Consider the following 16,889-nt stretch of genomic DNA (forward strand, 5'->3'; position numbering starts at 1 on the left):
ATACTGGCCAAAGTACAGAAGTACAAAGTACAAAGAAAATCTGGACAAGCTCCTGAATGACCCTTGACGTTTATGCTTCTGTTCCAAAGGAAAAGCTAATTAGAGTCTGACCTATGTTGTGCCTTAAATTTTTTTTAAAAAGCAAAGTACTGTCTTGAACTTGACTCTTAGATGTGAAAAACACATTGTGTGACATTCAAAACACCTGTCAAATGCAAGCGCCTCCATCGGCTGAGAGATAGGAAATGGTCTGTGTCAAGTACTGGCCTTTTTTTTTTTACCCCCCAGAATAAAAATCCAACATTTTGCCACCATTAAGACCAAGAGGAGAATTCAAATTAGACAGTCTTTTCACTTGTAAATTAGAAGTAAATTCTTATTACAGAGTGGGAAATTTACTCCAGCAAATATAACAGTAAACATTATTAAAATAAATTCAGTGACCTTTTTAAAAAAGATTACAAAATTGAATTTATTGAGTTTCACACAAGATGCACTTATAAAATTAGTACTGAATGCCATTTTAACAGAGGAAATGAACATCATTCCGAACTCCCAATAGATTCTGCAAAGGAAATGAAATCTTCCAAAATGACAGCACAATAATAACAGGATAATTCAAGCTGAATTGAAAGATATACCCAAATCATATTCTTGCTCTGATCAGGGCTACGTTTGGCAAAGTTTCCCCCAAACTATTCCATTCACGTGGACACTGTAAGAGGCGATGGATACAAGAAGAATTCTAAAATGGGGCTTCGTTGAAATATACATAAAATACGAGTCTTTTCATTTTTAACTTAAAATACTTCCTGGTTTCACAAAAGCATTTCATTAAGATTTCCTCTTTTACCCTACATGAACATTAATCTTCGTATTTCTTTAGTTAATGCAAAACATTAAGATTCACTTCTGTATTTCTACAGAAGCCAAAGAAGCCAAAACATTAAAGCATGCTTTGTATTTCACCCAGGAAAGAGACAGATCCCCTAAAATTTATCTTCTGCATATCATATGCCCGAAGTGTCAGCACAGGAGCTGAACTTCAACATGAAAACATCAAAGGAAATGACAGTTAACAGTTACATCTGCACATTTTGAAATGAGACGCTGTAAAATTTTTATAAAAATGCAGAAAGGTTTCTCAAGATAAAACTGTGGTGGGAAATGACTTGTCCTATGATGTGGGCCACAAGCTAGTAATTAGCAGAAATGGAATCTTGGTCTCAAACAAAACCAAAAAGCACCTTTTGGTTGCTGTTCCCAGCGTCCATACACAACACACCTCACTGCCCCCCCGACAGCCGCGCTCGCAGCGCAAACACACGGCCACCGGCCCCCAGCACAGGCACCCCTACAGACGCTCCAATCAGCAGGACTCCCGCATTTTAGAAGCCCAAGCAAGACGCTACCCAAACCATTTAGAATATTTGCTTAAAGCTGTCACTTTAAAAAACTCTGTTAAAGTTCACACCTTTGGATTTTGTACACTGACAATTCTTCAGCCCATTCAACACCAAATCCTTTTAACTGTAACAATTTCTGAAGCAATTCGTTTTAAAGCGAAACCAGTTAACCATACATTAAAGTTAACACTGCTCTGCTTTTTCAGTATAAAAAAGTGCTTTTTTGTAAGGGTATTTCTATTTTATCCATTGCAGTGCAACAATACACAGCTCACATTTTGCTTTAAAGAGTAAACTGAAAAATTATGAAACATTTTTCTCCGTGATGCAACCTTCATTAATGAATATTTTTTAAATAAACTGGGTTAGGGTTTTTTCCTATAAAACGCTACTATTCATCACGAATTATTTTAGGTAGCCTTTTATTCTGATTAATTCAGATACATCTTCTTCAAGGATTATTCTGGTGGTAAGAACATTTATCTTGACTTAAGTTTAATTATTTTTTTTTACTGCTTTGGCAGACGAAGGACAGTTTGAAAACTGTTTGTGAAAATAGTATGGGACTGGAAAGGTAATGTCATGGGAAAAGCTTCACAGTTTTCCAGGTATATCCTTGTACTGAAGAGGCCTCGAGGCAATTCGATGTTCTGGAAGTGCGGACTGACAAAGCAGAGTGATTCTGACATTTCGCCCGTGAGGTCCGGGGGCGACTGCTCTCTACCGAGCAGGTGGGGCTCCTCCAACCCGTCAGGTTTCCAGAGTCCAGGCTGGAGGTCGCTGCTCTTCTGCAAACTGACCTGCAGCCAGACCCCATTACTGGAAGAGAGATATTAAGATTCGCTTTCCATTAATAATTTAAGTTTTTAAATAAATATTTAAGTGCCATTTTTCGCATCTGTCCGTCCCGGGAGCAAAGCATCTCCACCCCGGGACTCCGCTGGACACGAGAGGCCACAGAGTTCAGTCGATTCGGTTTCCACAGATTGTAAACCTGTCTACCTCTAACAAATCTTTCTTTGAGGATCTGTGCTTTAATTCAGAGCTTTCCTGCGTTATGTCCTTCTCATCGCCATCTGGAGTCGTGAGAAACTGATCAGAACTGCTTGCCACAAGTAATGGGATGACATTTTCCTTTGGATGAACAGGCTGGCTGGTGACCGAAGCAGACAGGTTTTCTTCTGTGGAAAAACAGATCCAGCTAATTAGAAAAAGATTTCCCTCCAACTTATAATACATACAAGCTTACCAAGAGAGCGGTAATGGAAGGAAGTGTCCATCACCCATACTTTAAGGTAAAGCAAGTCAACACCAAATAGCCTGGGGCAAATAAGCGGCCATGGTTTATAATGAAACTCAGGGGCTACACCATTTGTTTGCTCAATTAAAATTTTATAGAAGGGCTATTATGTGGGTAGTATCCCACAAATAACACCTCCCTGATTTTGAGAAGATCAGAACTCCCGTATAACAAACTCCCTCCTACATGACCAAGTCCTAATGATTGTTGCCCGAAAAGTTAGCATTGGCTCCCACACTCAGGACGTCAGGGGCAAGCGGACTTGAGGACATCCACCCTCTTCTGTGCAGTCACTTTAGCAGCCCTGAGCATTCCACCCACGGGAAGTCCAAATGGAGGCCCCTTACCCTATGCCCACTTTGTCTACCCTTTGAAATTTCGTTCAGGTATCACCACCTCCAGGACGGGAGCCTCCCCTCCACCCCCCCATGCCTGCCGACAACCAGCTCCCCTTTCTGGATTACCCGCTTCTGCCATCTCCCCCGTCAGTCTGGGAGGCCCTGCAGGCACGATTCACTCTCTGCATCTCCAGCATCACGGATATTACCTGGCACACAGCAGCTCCGCATATTTAAAATTAAGCCATTTAAACAACAACTCCTATGAACGGATATGGAACAGACAGGGGACTGCCATCTAATGACAAACACGGTATCAGTGTCCCACTTCTGCCTCCAATTCTTCCAGGCCAGCAGCCCTGGAATCATCCTTTCTCTCTCTCTCACACTGTGAACCCTCATCAGCAAATCCTGTGCTCTTCCAGACCTATCTGGAATCTGGCCAGTGCTCCCGGCTCACACCACTAGCCCCTGTTCTGACCCAGGCAGCCTCCCCGCTGGCCTCTGCCTCTGGGCTCGCCCTCCTTGAGTCTCCTTCCCACAAAGCTGGAGAGTGATCCAGCTGGATCACGTCACTCCTCTTGCACCACCTTCCTGCATGGTGTCTGGCCTGCGGTCTCCTGATCTCCAAAACACCCTACGGGGGCACTGAGACACTTGTCTGAAATGCACTTCCCAACCCTGAAACAGAACCTTCCCACACAGCAAGAGCCACACGGCAGGCAGCAGGGTGGCCTCTCTGACTCCCTCTCTAGTCCCTCTCCCGTGGGATGGGTCCACTCCAGCCACCCGGCCGTTGGGGTCCCTCCACATGCCCAGCAGGTTCCCGCCCTGGGCCTTAGCACATGCTGCTGGCGCTCTTCCTCCCGGGAAGGTGCTGCTTCCTTGGCTGGCGGAGTTTTGGACTCCCAGTTACACTTCCCTTTCCCGACCCGGCTGTTGTTTTCTCTACAGCATGACTGCCCCCTCGCTTTCTCCCCGTCTCCCTAGCAAGTCAGAATCGGCACTGCCCTTCCTCGATACTGCCATATCCCCAGGCCTGTCATGTAACAGGTGCTCAACGATCATCTCCTGGACAAGGAATAAATGTAAAAACTCAGAGCACTGCGTTAGGTGTATCTGCGATGAGATCTAAAATACAAACATTAAAGACAACTCAGCAAAGTGAAATCAAATCTTGAAAGCACTGCGAAACACTGACCAAACGGTGATTTTACTAGGGAAAATTCAGATCATTAACTCTTTGGAAAATGATTCACACAAGTGATGGAAGGAAGCAAACGTACCTTGAGAGGGTTTACATTTGTTCTGTGATTTATTAGGTGGTTTGCCTGGTGCACTGGCTGGAGGGGGATTAAACAACTTTTCTTCCATCTTGGCCTCCTTCACATACTGGCACGATTTCCCCAACAGCACGATGCTATTAAGTACTTTCAGGGATATCAACCTAAAACCAGAAGGAAACAAACACCCACGGTTGGAATTCATCTCAATCACGGTGAACGTCATCTCCTACCGCTGCTAACGAGAAGGCATGGGGCCATGTGAGGAGTGTGGGCCCGGGAGCCGGAGGCCCGAGTCTGGGATGGGCGAGTTTCCCATGAGGCTTCTTTACCACAAGGGAAAATGCCTGATCGATTCCTTAGTTCTCATTACAACAAGAAATTGTACCACTCTGAAGTTTTACCTGGTACCAAATACTTAACATTTATTCTTTCACTGCAAAACAAATGTATTTAGTAAATGTAGATGAACAAAAAATAACTTCTAATTCCAGAGTCCAGCACTACTCACTGTGATATTTGGTATGCTATGTTTCAGTCGTTTTTATGAGTTTATACCAATCCGTACTTTTCCACTGTTTAGAAGCAGAGTCTATTTTACAAAGCAGCAGGGGCTGGAGTTCGGGGCCAGGGAAGATTCTGGGTGCCAGGTATTTGAGTTCAAATCCTGACTCACTGCTTAGAACCTGCGTGGACCTGAGTGCATTTCTTAGCCATGAATCCAGAGGTGATTCCAGTTAGTGCTCAGAACAGTGCTTGCCACACAGCAATGTCCACCAATTTTGCTAAATGCTATTATTGTTTTACATATATATTATTATGAATATTTTCCCTACCAGTTAATATTCCTCAGGGACATTATTTTAATGTCTTATAATATTTCACTGTTTGAGTTACCATATAACAAAGCCGCCTGAAGCCCTTACCCCCTAAAGCCCTTAATTTCTGAATATATGGGTTATTTCCAGTATTTTGTTTCTATTTAAAAGTTTCTAATTAGGAAAACTTAGGTTAAATCTGTATTTCCTTAAGACAAATGCGCAGATAGCTATAATTATAGAAGTGGAATTTCTGGGACCAAAATGTATACGACATTTTAAGGTATCTGATACAAATCTGGCAAAAAAATTCTGAAAAACTACTCTTCATGTTGGTATCTTCTCATGTATGGGGACCTTAAATGACAACCACGGACCCCACTCCACTGTCACATGAGTGAAGAGGTGGCTGCTATCTCTATGGCTGAGGTGAGATCCTGACAATGACAGGAAACTGCGAGTCAGTGGGGGCGAGGCTAAGGAGGGGCCTGGCAGGGAGGTCAAAGAAAGAAGCAAACAGGTTTCCTTCACTGCCCCTAGACTCTCCCCTCCCGCAGCTAAGAATGCAAACATCCAGGGAGGACCTCACATTAGACCCATGGCCCCCAGGATCTTCACAGCAAAACACTCCCCAATTTATCCCCAGACCCGACTGTGCTCGGAACTCCTTACTCGTACCTTCCCTTGCTTCCCTGACCCTGCCTTGGTGATATCTAACAGGATTTCAAATTTACTACAGCCAAGCCTTCCAAAACACAAAAGAAAACAACACAAAATCACACCTGCATGTATTTCTCAAAGGCTTCCCCATTGCAGTATGGTGATTCCACTACCCTCCTTGCTTGGGCCCCAAGCCCTGCAATCACACTTGATTCCTTAGGTTCCCTTACACCTCACATCCAATCATTCACCGGCAAGTCCTGTCTGGCTCCACTTTCAACATAGCCACCAGCTGACAAATTATTAGCACTCCAACTGCTACCACTGGCGTGGCAGCCACAGTTCCCTGTCCCTGGGGGCCCGTAACCGCTTCCTGACTTGGCCCGAGGTCTGCTTTTCCTCTTGCCACACTCCAGGCCCTTCTCCACACAGCCGCCGGAGTGGTCCTGGCCGGAAGCCAGCTGGATCTAGCCCTCTTCTGCTCGGAAGCCTCCAGGGGTTCCTCCTTCCCTCAGCTGGAACCTGAGCCCTTCCCAGGGCTGCTGGGTCCCCTCCGCGACGCTCCGTCTTGACCGCTGTGCTCCGGGTGCCCGGGCTCCCCGCTGCTGTTCCTGTCGGGCCTGTCCTGTGTCACCTCTGCCGAGTCTGCTATCCTCCCAGGCATCTGCATGGCTGTCTCCCTCACTCCAGCTGGTCTCCACTGAAGCTCACCAGAGAGGCTGGAAGGCAGGCACCTCCGCTGTTCTCCATCTCCTTACACTACCCTATTTTTCTTCCTGACGCTTACTATAAACTGTCACTTTACAGAAATTTGCTTTTCTGGTTGTCTATTTTTCCACTAGAATTTCAGTGCCACAAAGGCAGGGCCCTAGTCTTGCCCCAGGCCCAGTACCTGGCACCTAGCGGGTGCTCACTGAGGAGTGCTGACCACAGGAGGAGGGCAGAGGCCTTCCACCTGCAGCTCGGGCCACGGCAAGTCTGGGGGGAAAAGGCAGAACCTGAGGCGGTGAGGAGAAAGCCCAGCACCATGTGCCAGGAGGCCCAACTGAATTCTGACTTGTCTACACTCAAGGGAGAGTCTTGGGCTTGGTGAGGTCACAGAATAAAGAAAGCTTCAGGGACAAGGTGGTTTGGGAAAGATTTTGAAGGAAGAGAGGATAATTTGGGCACTACCCTGATATAAGGTAATAAGGAGAAATGAGTGGAGTGGAAAGGTCTGTGAGCAGCTGGGCCTCTGTGGACTATCGAGGGGAACAGTGATGGGGGTTAGTGAATTTTCAGTCATTCAGCTTAAAGCACGTCCACATCGGTGATTTACACACACACAACTGTAACTAAACAAAGGTTTTTCGATGTTGCATACACATGCTTCACTTCCTGGTTTAGGTCAAAAGAAAAACACAAGAATATTTTGTTAAACAAAGATGGAAGCAATTATAGCAACAACGCTTGATGAACAAGGCACAATGCCAAGAACTTTGGAGTGCTATGTGAGCATTTGCGCCAGAGATGCAGGATCTCATGGTTTTTAATGTCAAAAAACTGAAAGAGGTGTGTGGTTCCTTGAACTTTAGAAGCTGTAAGTCAGTCCCTGTAGTATGAAAAAGGGGCAGGCTCTAGGAGAAATCAAGGCCCCGGACTCCCTGCCTCAACACAATTTCCTATGTGCCCAGTGTCAAACCAAAGCCACCAATCAAGGTACCGATGACATGGCTTGGGACACTGTAGGGACAGAGGCTTGATGGCTAGGGGGGGCATCCTGACTCCTAGAACGTGAGCAAAACCTTGGTGGGGAGAGCCCCATGGATTCACCGAGTTAAAGATGTTTTTAAACACAGGAAAATGTCTGATTGTAATGGCAGATTTTATCATGAAAGGAAATAGGAATGCAACTGAAACCCTAAGCAGAAAGAGCTTTAACTGATTCTGCTAAAGATTAAAATAAAATCTAAAGTGCTATTAATACTAGTACCAAACAGCAGCATATTTCACTGAATGTCACCAAGTCACGAACACAACTGGAGGTATGTGCTGTTAAGGGAGCCCCGGGCCAGTGAGAATGGGTGGAGGGTGATTTGGTTGCAATTAACTTCCATTACATCTTGCATATACACTTTACTGTACAACCAAAAACATATTCAAGAACAGTTAATCTTACCCAAAATAGAAGAGTATGACACAGGCATAAGACAGGATTCCTTGCACTTTAATTGAGCTTGTTACAACTCTGATGAGCTAGCCAGAAACAAACCAAAACAACAAAAACACACAAACAAAACATAACAACCACAGAGTTATTAGTTAATATTTAAATAAAGACTTCTCCATGCTGATTTCAACATTTTAGTTACACTCTTGCAGGCTTTGTCTAAATCCAAGTAAGCAGTTCTAGATTTTTCAATTTGCATGAACATCTGGCTGCTTGTGAAAACTTCTGTGGTTGATTTGGATTTGTTCAGGCAAATTTAGGATGCCTGTGGCTAATGTCATGTTCAGCTGTTGCTGACTCTCTGAAGTCAGGCACTATATCTAGGTTCGTGAATGACACATTTAGTTGTACCCCCCCGAGATGCAAATCAGCTGATTTTTTAAAATGAAAAATCACTCTGGAAAATACAAATAAATTCATCTTGCTGCATGTGTGCCCACCAGAGCTAGAAGCACGTAGTGCGCCCTTCCCTTATTCTTGCTTTCTTTGTCTTTCCTTTAGAGTCTTTTTAAGAACCCACAGTGACTTATGGGGAAGAGAGAGAAAAGGGAGCCTTAGGAGCTGTGTACTGTTTGAAAAAACTAAGTATCACAGCATTGTCCTTGCAAGTGTGCTCAATCTGGTGGGTCTGTCACTGGAAAATATTTATATGTTACAGGTTCGGCTTAATAGTGTGTCTACATCGGGCGCCTGGGTGGCTCAGTCATTAAGCGTCTGCCTTCGGCTCAGGTCATGGTCCCAGGGTCCTGGGATCGAGTCCCACATCATGCTCCCTGCTCAGCGGGAAGCCTGCTTCTCCCTCTCCCACTCCCCCTGCTTGTGTTCCCTCTCTCGCTGTCTCTCTCTGTTGAAAAATAAATAAAATCTTTAAAAAATAATAATGTGTCTACATCTCAGGGTCTAGGGGGACTGCTACATGGAAATGGTAAGTCTGGGAAAATAACAGACCTTATCCAGCCGTGTTAGGAAATCATCAAGTGGATCTCTATTAGGATGTTTTAAATAAATCCATAAGATACATTTTAAACCATATTTTACAAATGCTTTTAGTAAAAGAACACCTGGGTAGAGATTGAGGGAACTGTCACGTGTTCCCTGAAGGTCCACTACGAGAAAACTGATATGGAAGTCCTTGTCCGTCACAGGCTCTACTGGGGAGATGACCTGCTGTACAAGTATTTGTGGTGGACGTTAACGTGGCTCTAGGATTTTACTGATTAATATGAAAGGCAAGCCAATTGCTGCATTCAAGGCTTAAATGATTTCATTTTTACTTAACATATTATTAGATAATTTTAAGGTACATATGTCCAAAGCTTAATTTCCATGAGACCTTAATATATCATTTATTTTACTTTGCCTGGATATGATTTCATTTTAGGACATAAGGTAACATTTAGAGAGAAACACTGCCACTCGTGGGCCTTAAAGAGGCCTCAGAATATTCCTCAAGGCTCCAAGGTGGCTGCCAAAGCTACGGGGTCACTTTGGAGCTCTGCGAGAAAAGTGCTACAGGAGAAAACCCACTGGATCACTGCCTAACTGCATGATCCCCTCTGAAAATGCAGGAGGTTCTTCAGAAGCATTTCATTAATCAATCATCAGCTAAACTTAAAATCTTTTGGTACAACAACCATAAAAACTCATTTAAGGAATAAAACAAAGGCCAGAGAAAAATTTAAAAATACTAAATTAAAAAATCCATACTAATTATGAAGAGTTTTCTGGCAAATAAATTACTACTAGTTAGTTATTATTTGGCAAAGCAGAGTCACATTTAAATCCAATCATTTAACCAATCCTTTAAAAATAAAAAAAGTCAGGCAATCTAGGTTTATCCTTACACTATATGTATCATGTTTCCAGTTCTAGGAAACAAATGCAGAAAAATTTTAACATTCTATCAATCTCTTAAACAATTTTACTCCTTAAAATACTCTGTTTTTCCACAGTTCTAGGAGTTCATTTTCCCAAACAAAAGAAAGCTATGTTATTATGTAACACGTTACTAATAGAACTGAAAACATTTAGGATGTGGTTGTCTGGAGAGTCACAATGAAATTTACAGAACATTAAATCTATTAATCTTCCAGCCTTTAAAAAAGGTCAGGCAAGCTAGTCTCAAATACAGTTGGTATCACTTACAATTTCTTTATACATCTCTTAGTTGACTTCCATGACACTTTGCATCTACAGGAGAACTCTAGACATCCTTTGGCAAAAAGACGGTTTCATTTGTTTTGATGTGAGAAGAGGTAGCCAACGAGGAATATAATCAAATACAGGTACAGCCAGCAAACCTTAATTAACATTATTATAGCCTGATGTGGCTAGTAACTTTTTGCAAGGCTGTTCTGAGCAATTCATTAAAATATTCAAAGTTGGTGACTATTTTTTGGATTGATTTAATACATTTCAGTGCTAATATTTAAAATATATATATATATTTTTTTCTGAGTATAACAGTAAAAATTTTTATCGTAAAAACTCTGGAACAATTGTAAAAAGTAATGACTGTAATGGACAGAGACTGTCTTCACTTGAGCATAACAAAATTTATTTAACCTATTTTATTTCTTTCCAAATTTTTACTATTATAAATGCCACTGCAATGCATAATCTTGCCTATAAATGATCATGTGCCTTTTACAACTATTTTCTTAGGATAAATTCCTAGACCTCCAATTACTGCATCAAAGCAGTCAAAGTGCCTTTTAGAAATGCTGGATCGACTTCTCAGACTTCCGCTAATATATGCTACAGTGGTCGCACAAGCCTACCACTAGGCATTTCCATTCAAAAAGAAAAATCTTTGCCAAATGAATAAGCAAAAATGAGTACTCTCATTACCAGGAAAGCCATTACATAAAATATTTGTTAAAATTACTTATCTGTTGGACAGCTCAAAACCCAAAAGAATAACACTGTAACTTAAAATTTCCTTCCAAATCATTTACCCTTTAGTTTTTATATCAGGTCCTTCTGAAATAAAGTTCTTGATAATTCATTTATTAATACTTTATCATAATAGCTATCTCACTGTAGAAAAGGGGAAAAAAGTACGAACTTACCAGAACAGCTAGTGGGAGAGGGATGAACCCCATCCTCCGTGCCACGGAGTCACTGTAATCAGTATATGCCTGCACAGAGAAAGGAGAGAAGGATTTCTGGCACTGAAAAAGTTCGCTTTCACTTACCACCAGCAAACGTTCTCAATGAGTGAGGCTATGCACAAAAAGAGAACCCGGCAACTATTATGTAATTGAGTAAAATGTGGAAATCTAAATGTTCATAAATTTTAAATCCAAAGTTGTATAACTGTTAGTATGCTACAGAAATCATACCTTATTTAATACTAAGTACTATCATTATTTTACTAAATTACAAATATAATGTTGAGAACAGAGATAAGTAGGAAGTTGAAGTTTGTGCAACTTTCCCTTAACCAATATTCCACACTAAATTAAACCATGGTTCAGGTAATTTCAGACTACTATGTCTTCGATATAATGCTCACATTTTTCTGTCGACTGCTAACAAGGTCAAAAGCAAGGCTGGCTCTATATTCACTGTAGACCTAAAGACAAGTAAGAGTGAAATATTAAGTGATATAGTGCAAATATACAATATGCAAAGATTTAATTGACTTTGTAGATGAGAATGTTTAATAATTAACCAGGAAAAAGGTGCTGATAGCCAAGGAGACATCTGGATAGTGCTTCTCTGTTTTCCTACAGTAAAGGTAAAACAGCCTCAGCCCCAACTGTTATGTTCACAAGCTTTTTAAAGATTTTTCTTCAAAGAGGGATAAACAGTCAATGATTACGATCCTGAGAGTTTAGAATTTGGGGAAGAGTGGCTATTTTAAGTAGCATAATAAATATAAAATAATTTTGAAATTTTAAATGCATAGTTTAAGAATTATTACTGTCTTTGTAATGATAATGATACCTCATTCAACACTGGGTGCTAAGCAAGATGTAAAACTGAGTTTGAGAATGTAACATTTACAAAAGCACTGGAAACTGTCATTTCACTAAAAACTGCACCAAGTACTTGAATCAAGTTTATTAATTTTGACTTCAGATGCTAACAAACTGATCCCATGAAAAGGGGACCATTTTGCACTGAGGAAACCAAGAGAGTAAACAGTGAAATTACTCGATCGGTGCTTTACAAAAGAGTGTAAAATCTTATTTAAGTTTATTAAAGCATTCAGAAGCTCTTAATCAAATCATCATATTGTAGCAGTTGCAACCACGTTAGATTTCAAATCTCTGCCTTTTGAAATAGTACCACGGTAAGACAAAGTACAAGCCAAATAAAATCTAGGAAACTGTCCAAATGAATATTCATTTTGGGGCGGAGGTAGGAATGGGGAGGGCACTGGAACTCCCAGGCTTTTTGTCTGATGGGTCTACAGCACACCTCTATTTGTGGCAAGTCCAGAGAACAGCTGGATGAAACATAAAGCAAATCTCCTGAGTGCTTTCACCAAAAAAGTTATCTTCTACAACTTTTCAGAAATCTACAGTCACAGAAAAATAATCAGTTTTTAAATACAAAATACTTAAAAAAATCTAGCCAGAGAGAAAAGGTCTGATAGTCTATGCTTAAATAGAAACAATGTGATTTTTGGGCGCCTGGGTGGCTCAGTCGGTTAAGCGACTGCCTTCGGCTCAGGTCATGATCCTGGAGTCCCGGGATTGAGTCCCGCATCGGGCTCCCTGCTCGGTGGGGAGTCTGCTTCTCCCTCTGACCCTCCCCCCTCCCGTGCTCTCTCTCTCTCATTCTCTCTCTCAAATAAATAAACAAAATCTTAAAAAAAAAATGTGATTTTTAAAAAGTTTAAGTACACAGATGATAGTATTAACAATTTATAATGATTCTCAGTTAGTGACACTCTACTGAACTATTGGCCAAACTATACTTCCACCCAAAAGTATGGAACCAGGATTGTTCAATACTGAAATAACATACTTTCTGTAGTATAATAATTTTTAAAAATTCAAAATTATAATGCTAACTTCAAAGTAGTACTCTTATCTTAATAAACTGAGTAAACCTAGCCTTATTTTACATCTTTATAATATTAAGCAGCAGAAGTCAACATTATTTTTTTGCTTTAGAAAATATTACTTTTCGTAATTATTGTTTTTTTATTTTTTAAATTTAAATTCAAGTTAGTTAACACATATTGTAGTACTGATTTCAGGAGTAGAATTTAGTGATTCATCACTTACATACAACACCCACTGCTCATCCCAACAAGTGCCCTCTTTAATACCCATCAGTCCTTTATCCCATCCCCCGCCCACCTCCCCTTCGGCAACCCTCAGTTTACCTCCCTCTAGGTTTCTGTCTTATTTTTCCTTCCCTTCCCCTATGTTCATCTGCTTTCTTATATTCCACATATGAATGAAAGCATATGGTATTTGTCTTTCTCTGACTTATCTTGCTTAGCATAACACACTCTAGTTCCATCCACGTCATTACAAGATTTCATTCTTTTTGATGTGTGTGTGTGTGTGTGTGTGTGTGTGTACATACATACATACACACATCTTCTTTATTCATTTATCAGTCAATGGACATTTGTGGTTCTTTCCATAATTTGGCTATTATTGATAAAGCTGCTATAAACATTAGGGTGCATGTGCCCCTTCGAATCTGTATTTTTGTATCCTGTGGATAAATACCTAGTAGTGCAACTGCTGGGTCATAGGGTAGTTCTGTTTTTAACTTTCTGAGGAACCTCCATACTGTTTTCCAGAGTGGCTGTACCAGTTTGCACAGAAGTCAACGTTAAACACTGAACTGCTTATTAAAATACATACATCTGCGGTAATGTCATTGAACTTGGTGATAAAGGCGTGTTTTACAATATCCACAGCAGTTTCTGATGCAATCACCATACAGACATCTGGAAACAACACCCAGAGGTGATCTAGAAAGGATAGGGGAAAAGAGACAATTAAATCTCTTAATATGAATAGAACATCACATAGTATAATATCACAGGCTGCCATAGAAATCTGAAATCTCCACAGGGCTAACCTACGATGTTGTCAATAAATGGTAACAGAGACAAAACTAGCATTCAATTAATTATCAAAAGAGCTATATTTTATCAAGTTAAAGGATAGATCATTCAACAGCTATTTATTCCGTATTTTCTCTGTGCTAAACCCTTGAGGGCAGGACACAGAGGTGAACAGAGCCCCCAATTTCCTTCACGGAGCCAATACACCGGTAGAATGCCTAATTCTTATTAAGCAGGCTTGTCATAACATCCTTTAATTCTATAGCTGCCTAATGTGACAGTAAATAGCTAGTAGGGACATGTGCTGAAGTCAACTGAACAATCTCTTCCCCTCTTTATCACTATGACTTAAAGATACTGATCATTTATGTCACACTGATGCAATTTGTCACATTTGCTCATCTTTATCATATTTATTAAAATGTAAATTTGAGGGGCGCCTGGGTGGCTCAGTCGTTAAGCGTCTGCCTTCGGCTCAGGTCATGATCCCAGGGTCCTGGGATTGAGCCCTGCATCGGGCTCCCTGCTCGGCAGGAAGCCTGCTTCTCCTTCTCCTGCTCCTCCTGCTTGTGTTTCCTCTCTCACTGTCTCTCTCTCTCTGTCAAATAAATAAAATCTTTAAAAAAAAAATGTCAATTTGGTATCAAGTACCTGATAAAAAATGCAAACAAATAACCTCTTAAGACCCTGAAGAAGAATATAAGGGTAGAACTGAGCAAGAAAAGGTTAGAAATGTTGACAAGGACCTAGGCAATTTGGGATCGGGGCCCTGGAAGGCGGGGTGGAGAGACTGTAGCTCTGGCTCTCTGTGCTGGCAGTTTCAGTGGGCCTGGCATTGTGTTGGGGCTTTGGGAATGAGGAAACTTCTTTCAACATTGAACTCTGGCACTAACTGGCTCCATGACCTAGGGCAAGTTTCTTAATGACCTAAGCTCCAGTTTCCTCATCTACAAAATAAAAAGTCCCTATACTTGGCCATTATGAGAATTAAATAAGGAGATAAAGTGCAGAATAATGTGCCTGGCACACAAAATAGCTAGTATTATTCTATGTTATTCATGATCTTGGAAACTTACAGGAAGCTTCCATAAATGGTATTTTGGTTTTTAAGAAAACAAATTAAAGAAATCAAAGAGTAAAAAATATTAAGGGTTCCTTTTATCACACTCTGCCATAGCAGTAATAAAGAAGACCTAAGATAATTAGTTGAAAGTCACAGTACAAATGAGAAGAGGATTTTGAACATCCAGTGGTCAGCAGGCTCAGGATTACTGTCCTTTGGCACAACAGCCCTGCTCCAGGATTGCTGATCCCACGTGAGTTCTGCCGGAACCAGCCGCACATGCCCACTCCCCTGCCTCTAACAGATACCATGTTAGCTGCCTTGGTTATAAACGGAGAATCCAGTGTGTGTGGAGGAGGGCTTTGCTGCCAAAAGTCAGGCAGACTTTGGATTTATTCAGACAAGAACTCAAGCCACTGGAAAAAAGATCATTTGATCTTATGCTTTCTATAAGCAAATAACTTCTGGCAATATATTTTCAAGACCACGTATCTCATTTAACACCTGTTTCTGGTTTTTCACAGGTATCTGAAAACTAGAAATGAACCAAAATAAATGAACAAGAAGTTATTAAAGGCCTGGAATGTGCATGGCATTGAGGGCAATAAATAAAATGCAAAGTATAATCTCAGTCCTAAAGAACGAGGTTGCATAAAAATGTCAAGACATAAAAAAAACTCTCAATTACTTGAGATACCTGAGCACTTGACCATTTCCCACCAACCTCACTCAGCATTACCAGACTGTGTTATAATCACCTGTCAATTTCTACTATGAGCCTGAGAGTCCTACATCTATCTTAGGACTCTCTACGTATGCTACAGTGCCTGGCTTTATGGAAATGCCTGCTAAGTGAATGGATAATGAAAATTCATAGAATCTCAGCAACTTCCTGTCAGCCTTGATTTAAAGATGTATAAGTAACCAAATGTACTGCCTTACATGATATTTTTTCAATTTATCCTTATTCAAAATGCTAATTTAAAAATGCTAATTAAGAGGCAGTGAATCAGTAAAAAACAAATGTTAAGAACGAAAGTTCTTTTGGTGAAGCGTGAAAATGAAAAAGAGCCGACTGCATTTAGGTAACCCCCAGGACACTACAGTTAAGAAAACAAAGAGGCTGCAGTGCTGAGCAGTGTCCACTCACCCACTGAGTACCCAGCTCTAGAGACACTGTGAGGTTGACGGGAAATGACGGGCCAAAGACTACTTCACGCTGTGCGGCATCCTACCACCCACCACACTACGGGGAACATGATCAGTCCCTTCTACCCAAACAGGTATTTCCAACACCCATGGAGTAGAGCAGCTGAAGTTTTTGAAGTTCTCTGCAATATTCACTTTATTCCATGTAAAAGAATGGTTTTTGATTCAAGAGTAAAATTAGAAGGCACTGTATCTGTTAAGAGTTACGTACCTGGATTCCAAGAAAACTGTTCCATGTTTCTTAGACACACTATTAGCAAAAGCACATAATTCGTGAATCGTTCCTTAATATCTGAAAAAAAATTAACATATACTGTACTGTATATAAATAATATAGTTCATGTATAACTTTTAGTCAGAATATTATAAAGTACAATTACACATAAATGTCTGCAAAATAAATATACTATTTTATATATAAGATGGTGTTACACTGGTAAGGCATTTATGTCTTTCACTGACCTAATTCAGGTATGGAAATTCCAGTGTTGTACATGGTTGAACATAGCAGTGGTTTTGTCTGTTTTAATAGCTGAGTAGTGTTCCACAGCATGGCTATA

At 40.9% G+C, this 16,889-nt stretch overlaps 1 protein-coding gene across 4 annotated transcripts in view; it reads right to left on the reverse strand.

The window, feature by feature from the left end:
• Positions 1-445: 445 nt before the first annotated feature.
• The window catches only part of TAPT1 (transmembrane anterior posterior transformation 1), a 57,364-nt gene continuing 40,920 nt past the window's right edge, over positions 446-16,889 (reverse strand). For all 4 annotated transcript variants that reach the window (XM_025887101.2, XM_025887100.2, XM_025887104.2 and 1 more), the window contains 7 exons: positions 16,541-16,621; positions 13,852-13,961; positions 11,532-11,591; positions 11,086-11,154; positions 7,964-8,040; positions 4,331-4,491; positions 446-2,587 (listed from right to left, as the gene is read on the reverse strand). In XM_025887101.2, coding sequence (XP_025742886.1) covers positions 2,370-2,587; positions 4,331-4,491; positions 7,964-8,040; positions 11,086-11,154; positions 11,532-11,591; positions 13,852-13,961; positions 16,541-16,621 — 776 coding nt within the window. In that variant the 3' untranslated portion in view covers positions 446-2,369. The remainder of the gene's footprint in view (positions 2,588-4,330; positions 4,492-7,963; positions 8,041-11,085; positions 11,155-11,531; positions 11,592-13,851; positions 13,962-16,540; positions 16,622-16,889) is intronic.

Source organism: Callorhinus ursinus, unplaced genomic scaffold (genome assembly GCF_003265705.2).
Source record: "Callorhinus ursinus isolate GAN/ISIS: 27379988/994484 unplaced genomic scaffold, GSC_fseal_2.0 scaffold4, whole genome shotgun sequence".
Classification (NCBI taxonomy): Eukaryota; Metazoa; Chordata; class Mammalia; order Carnivora; family Otariidae; genus Callorhinus; species Callorhinus ursinus.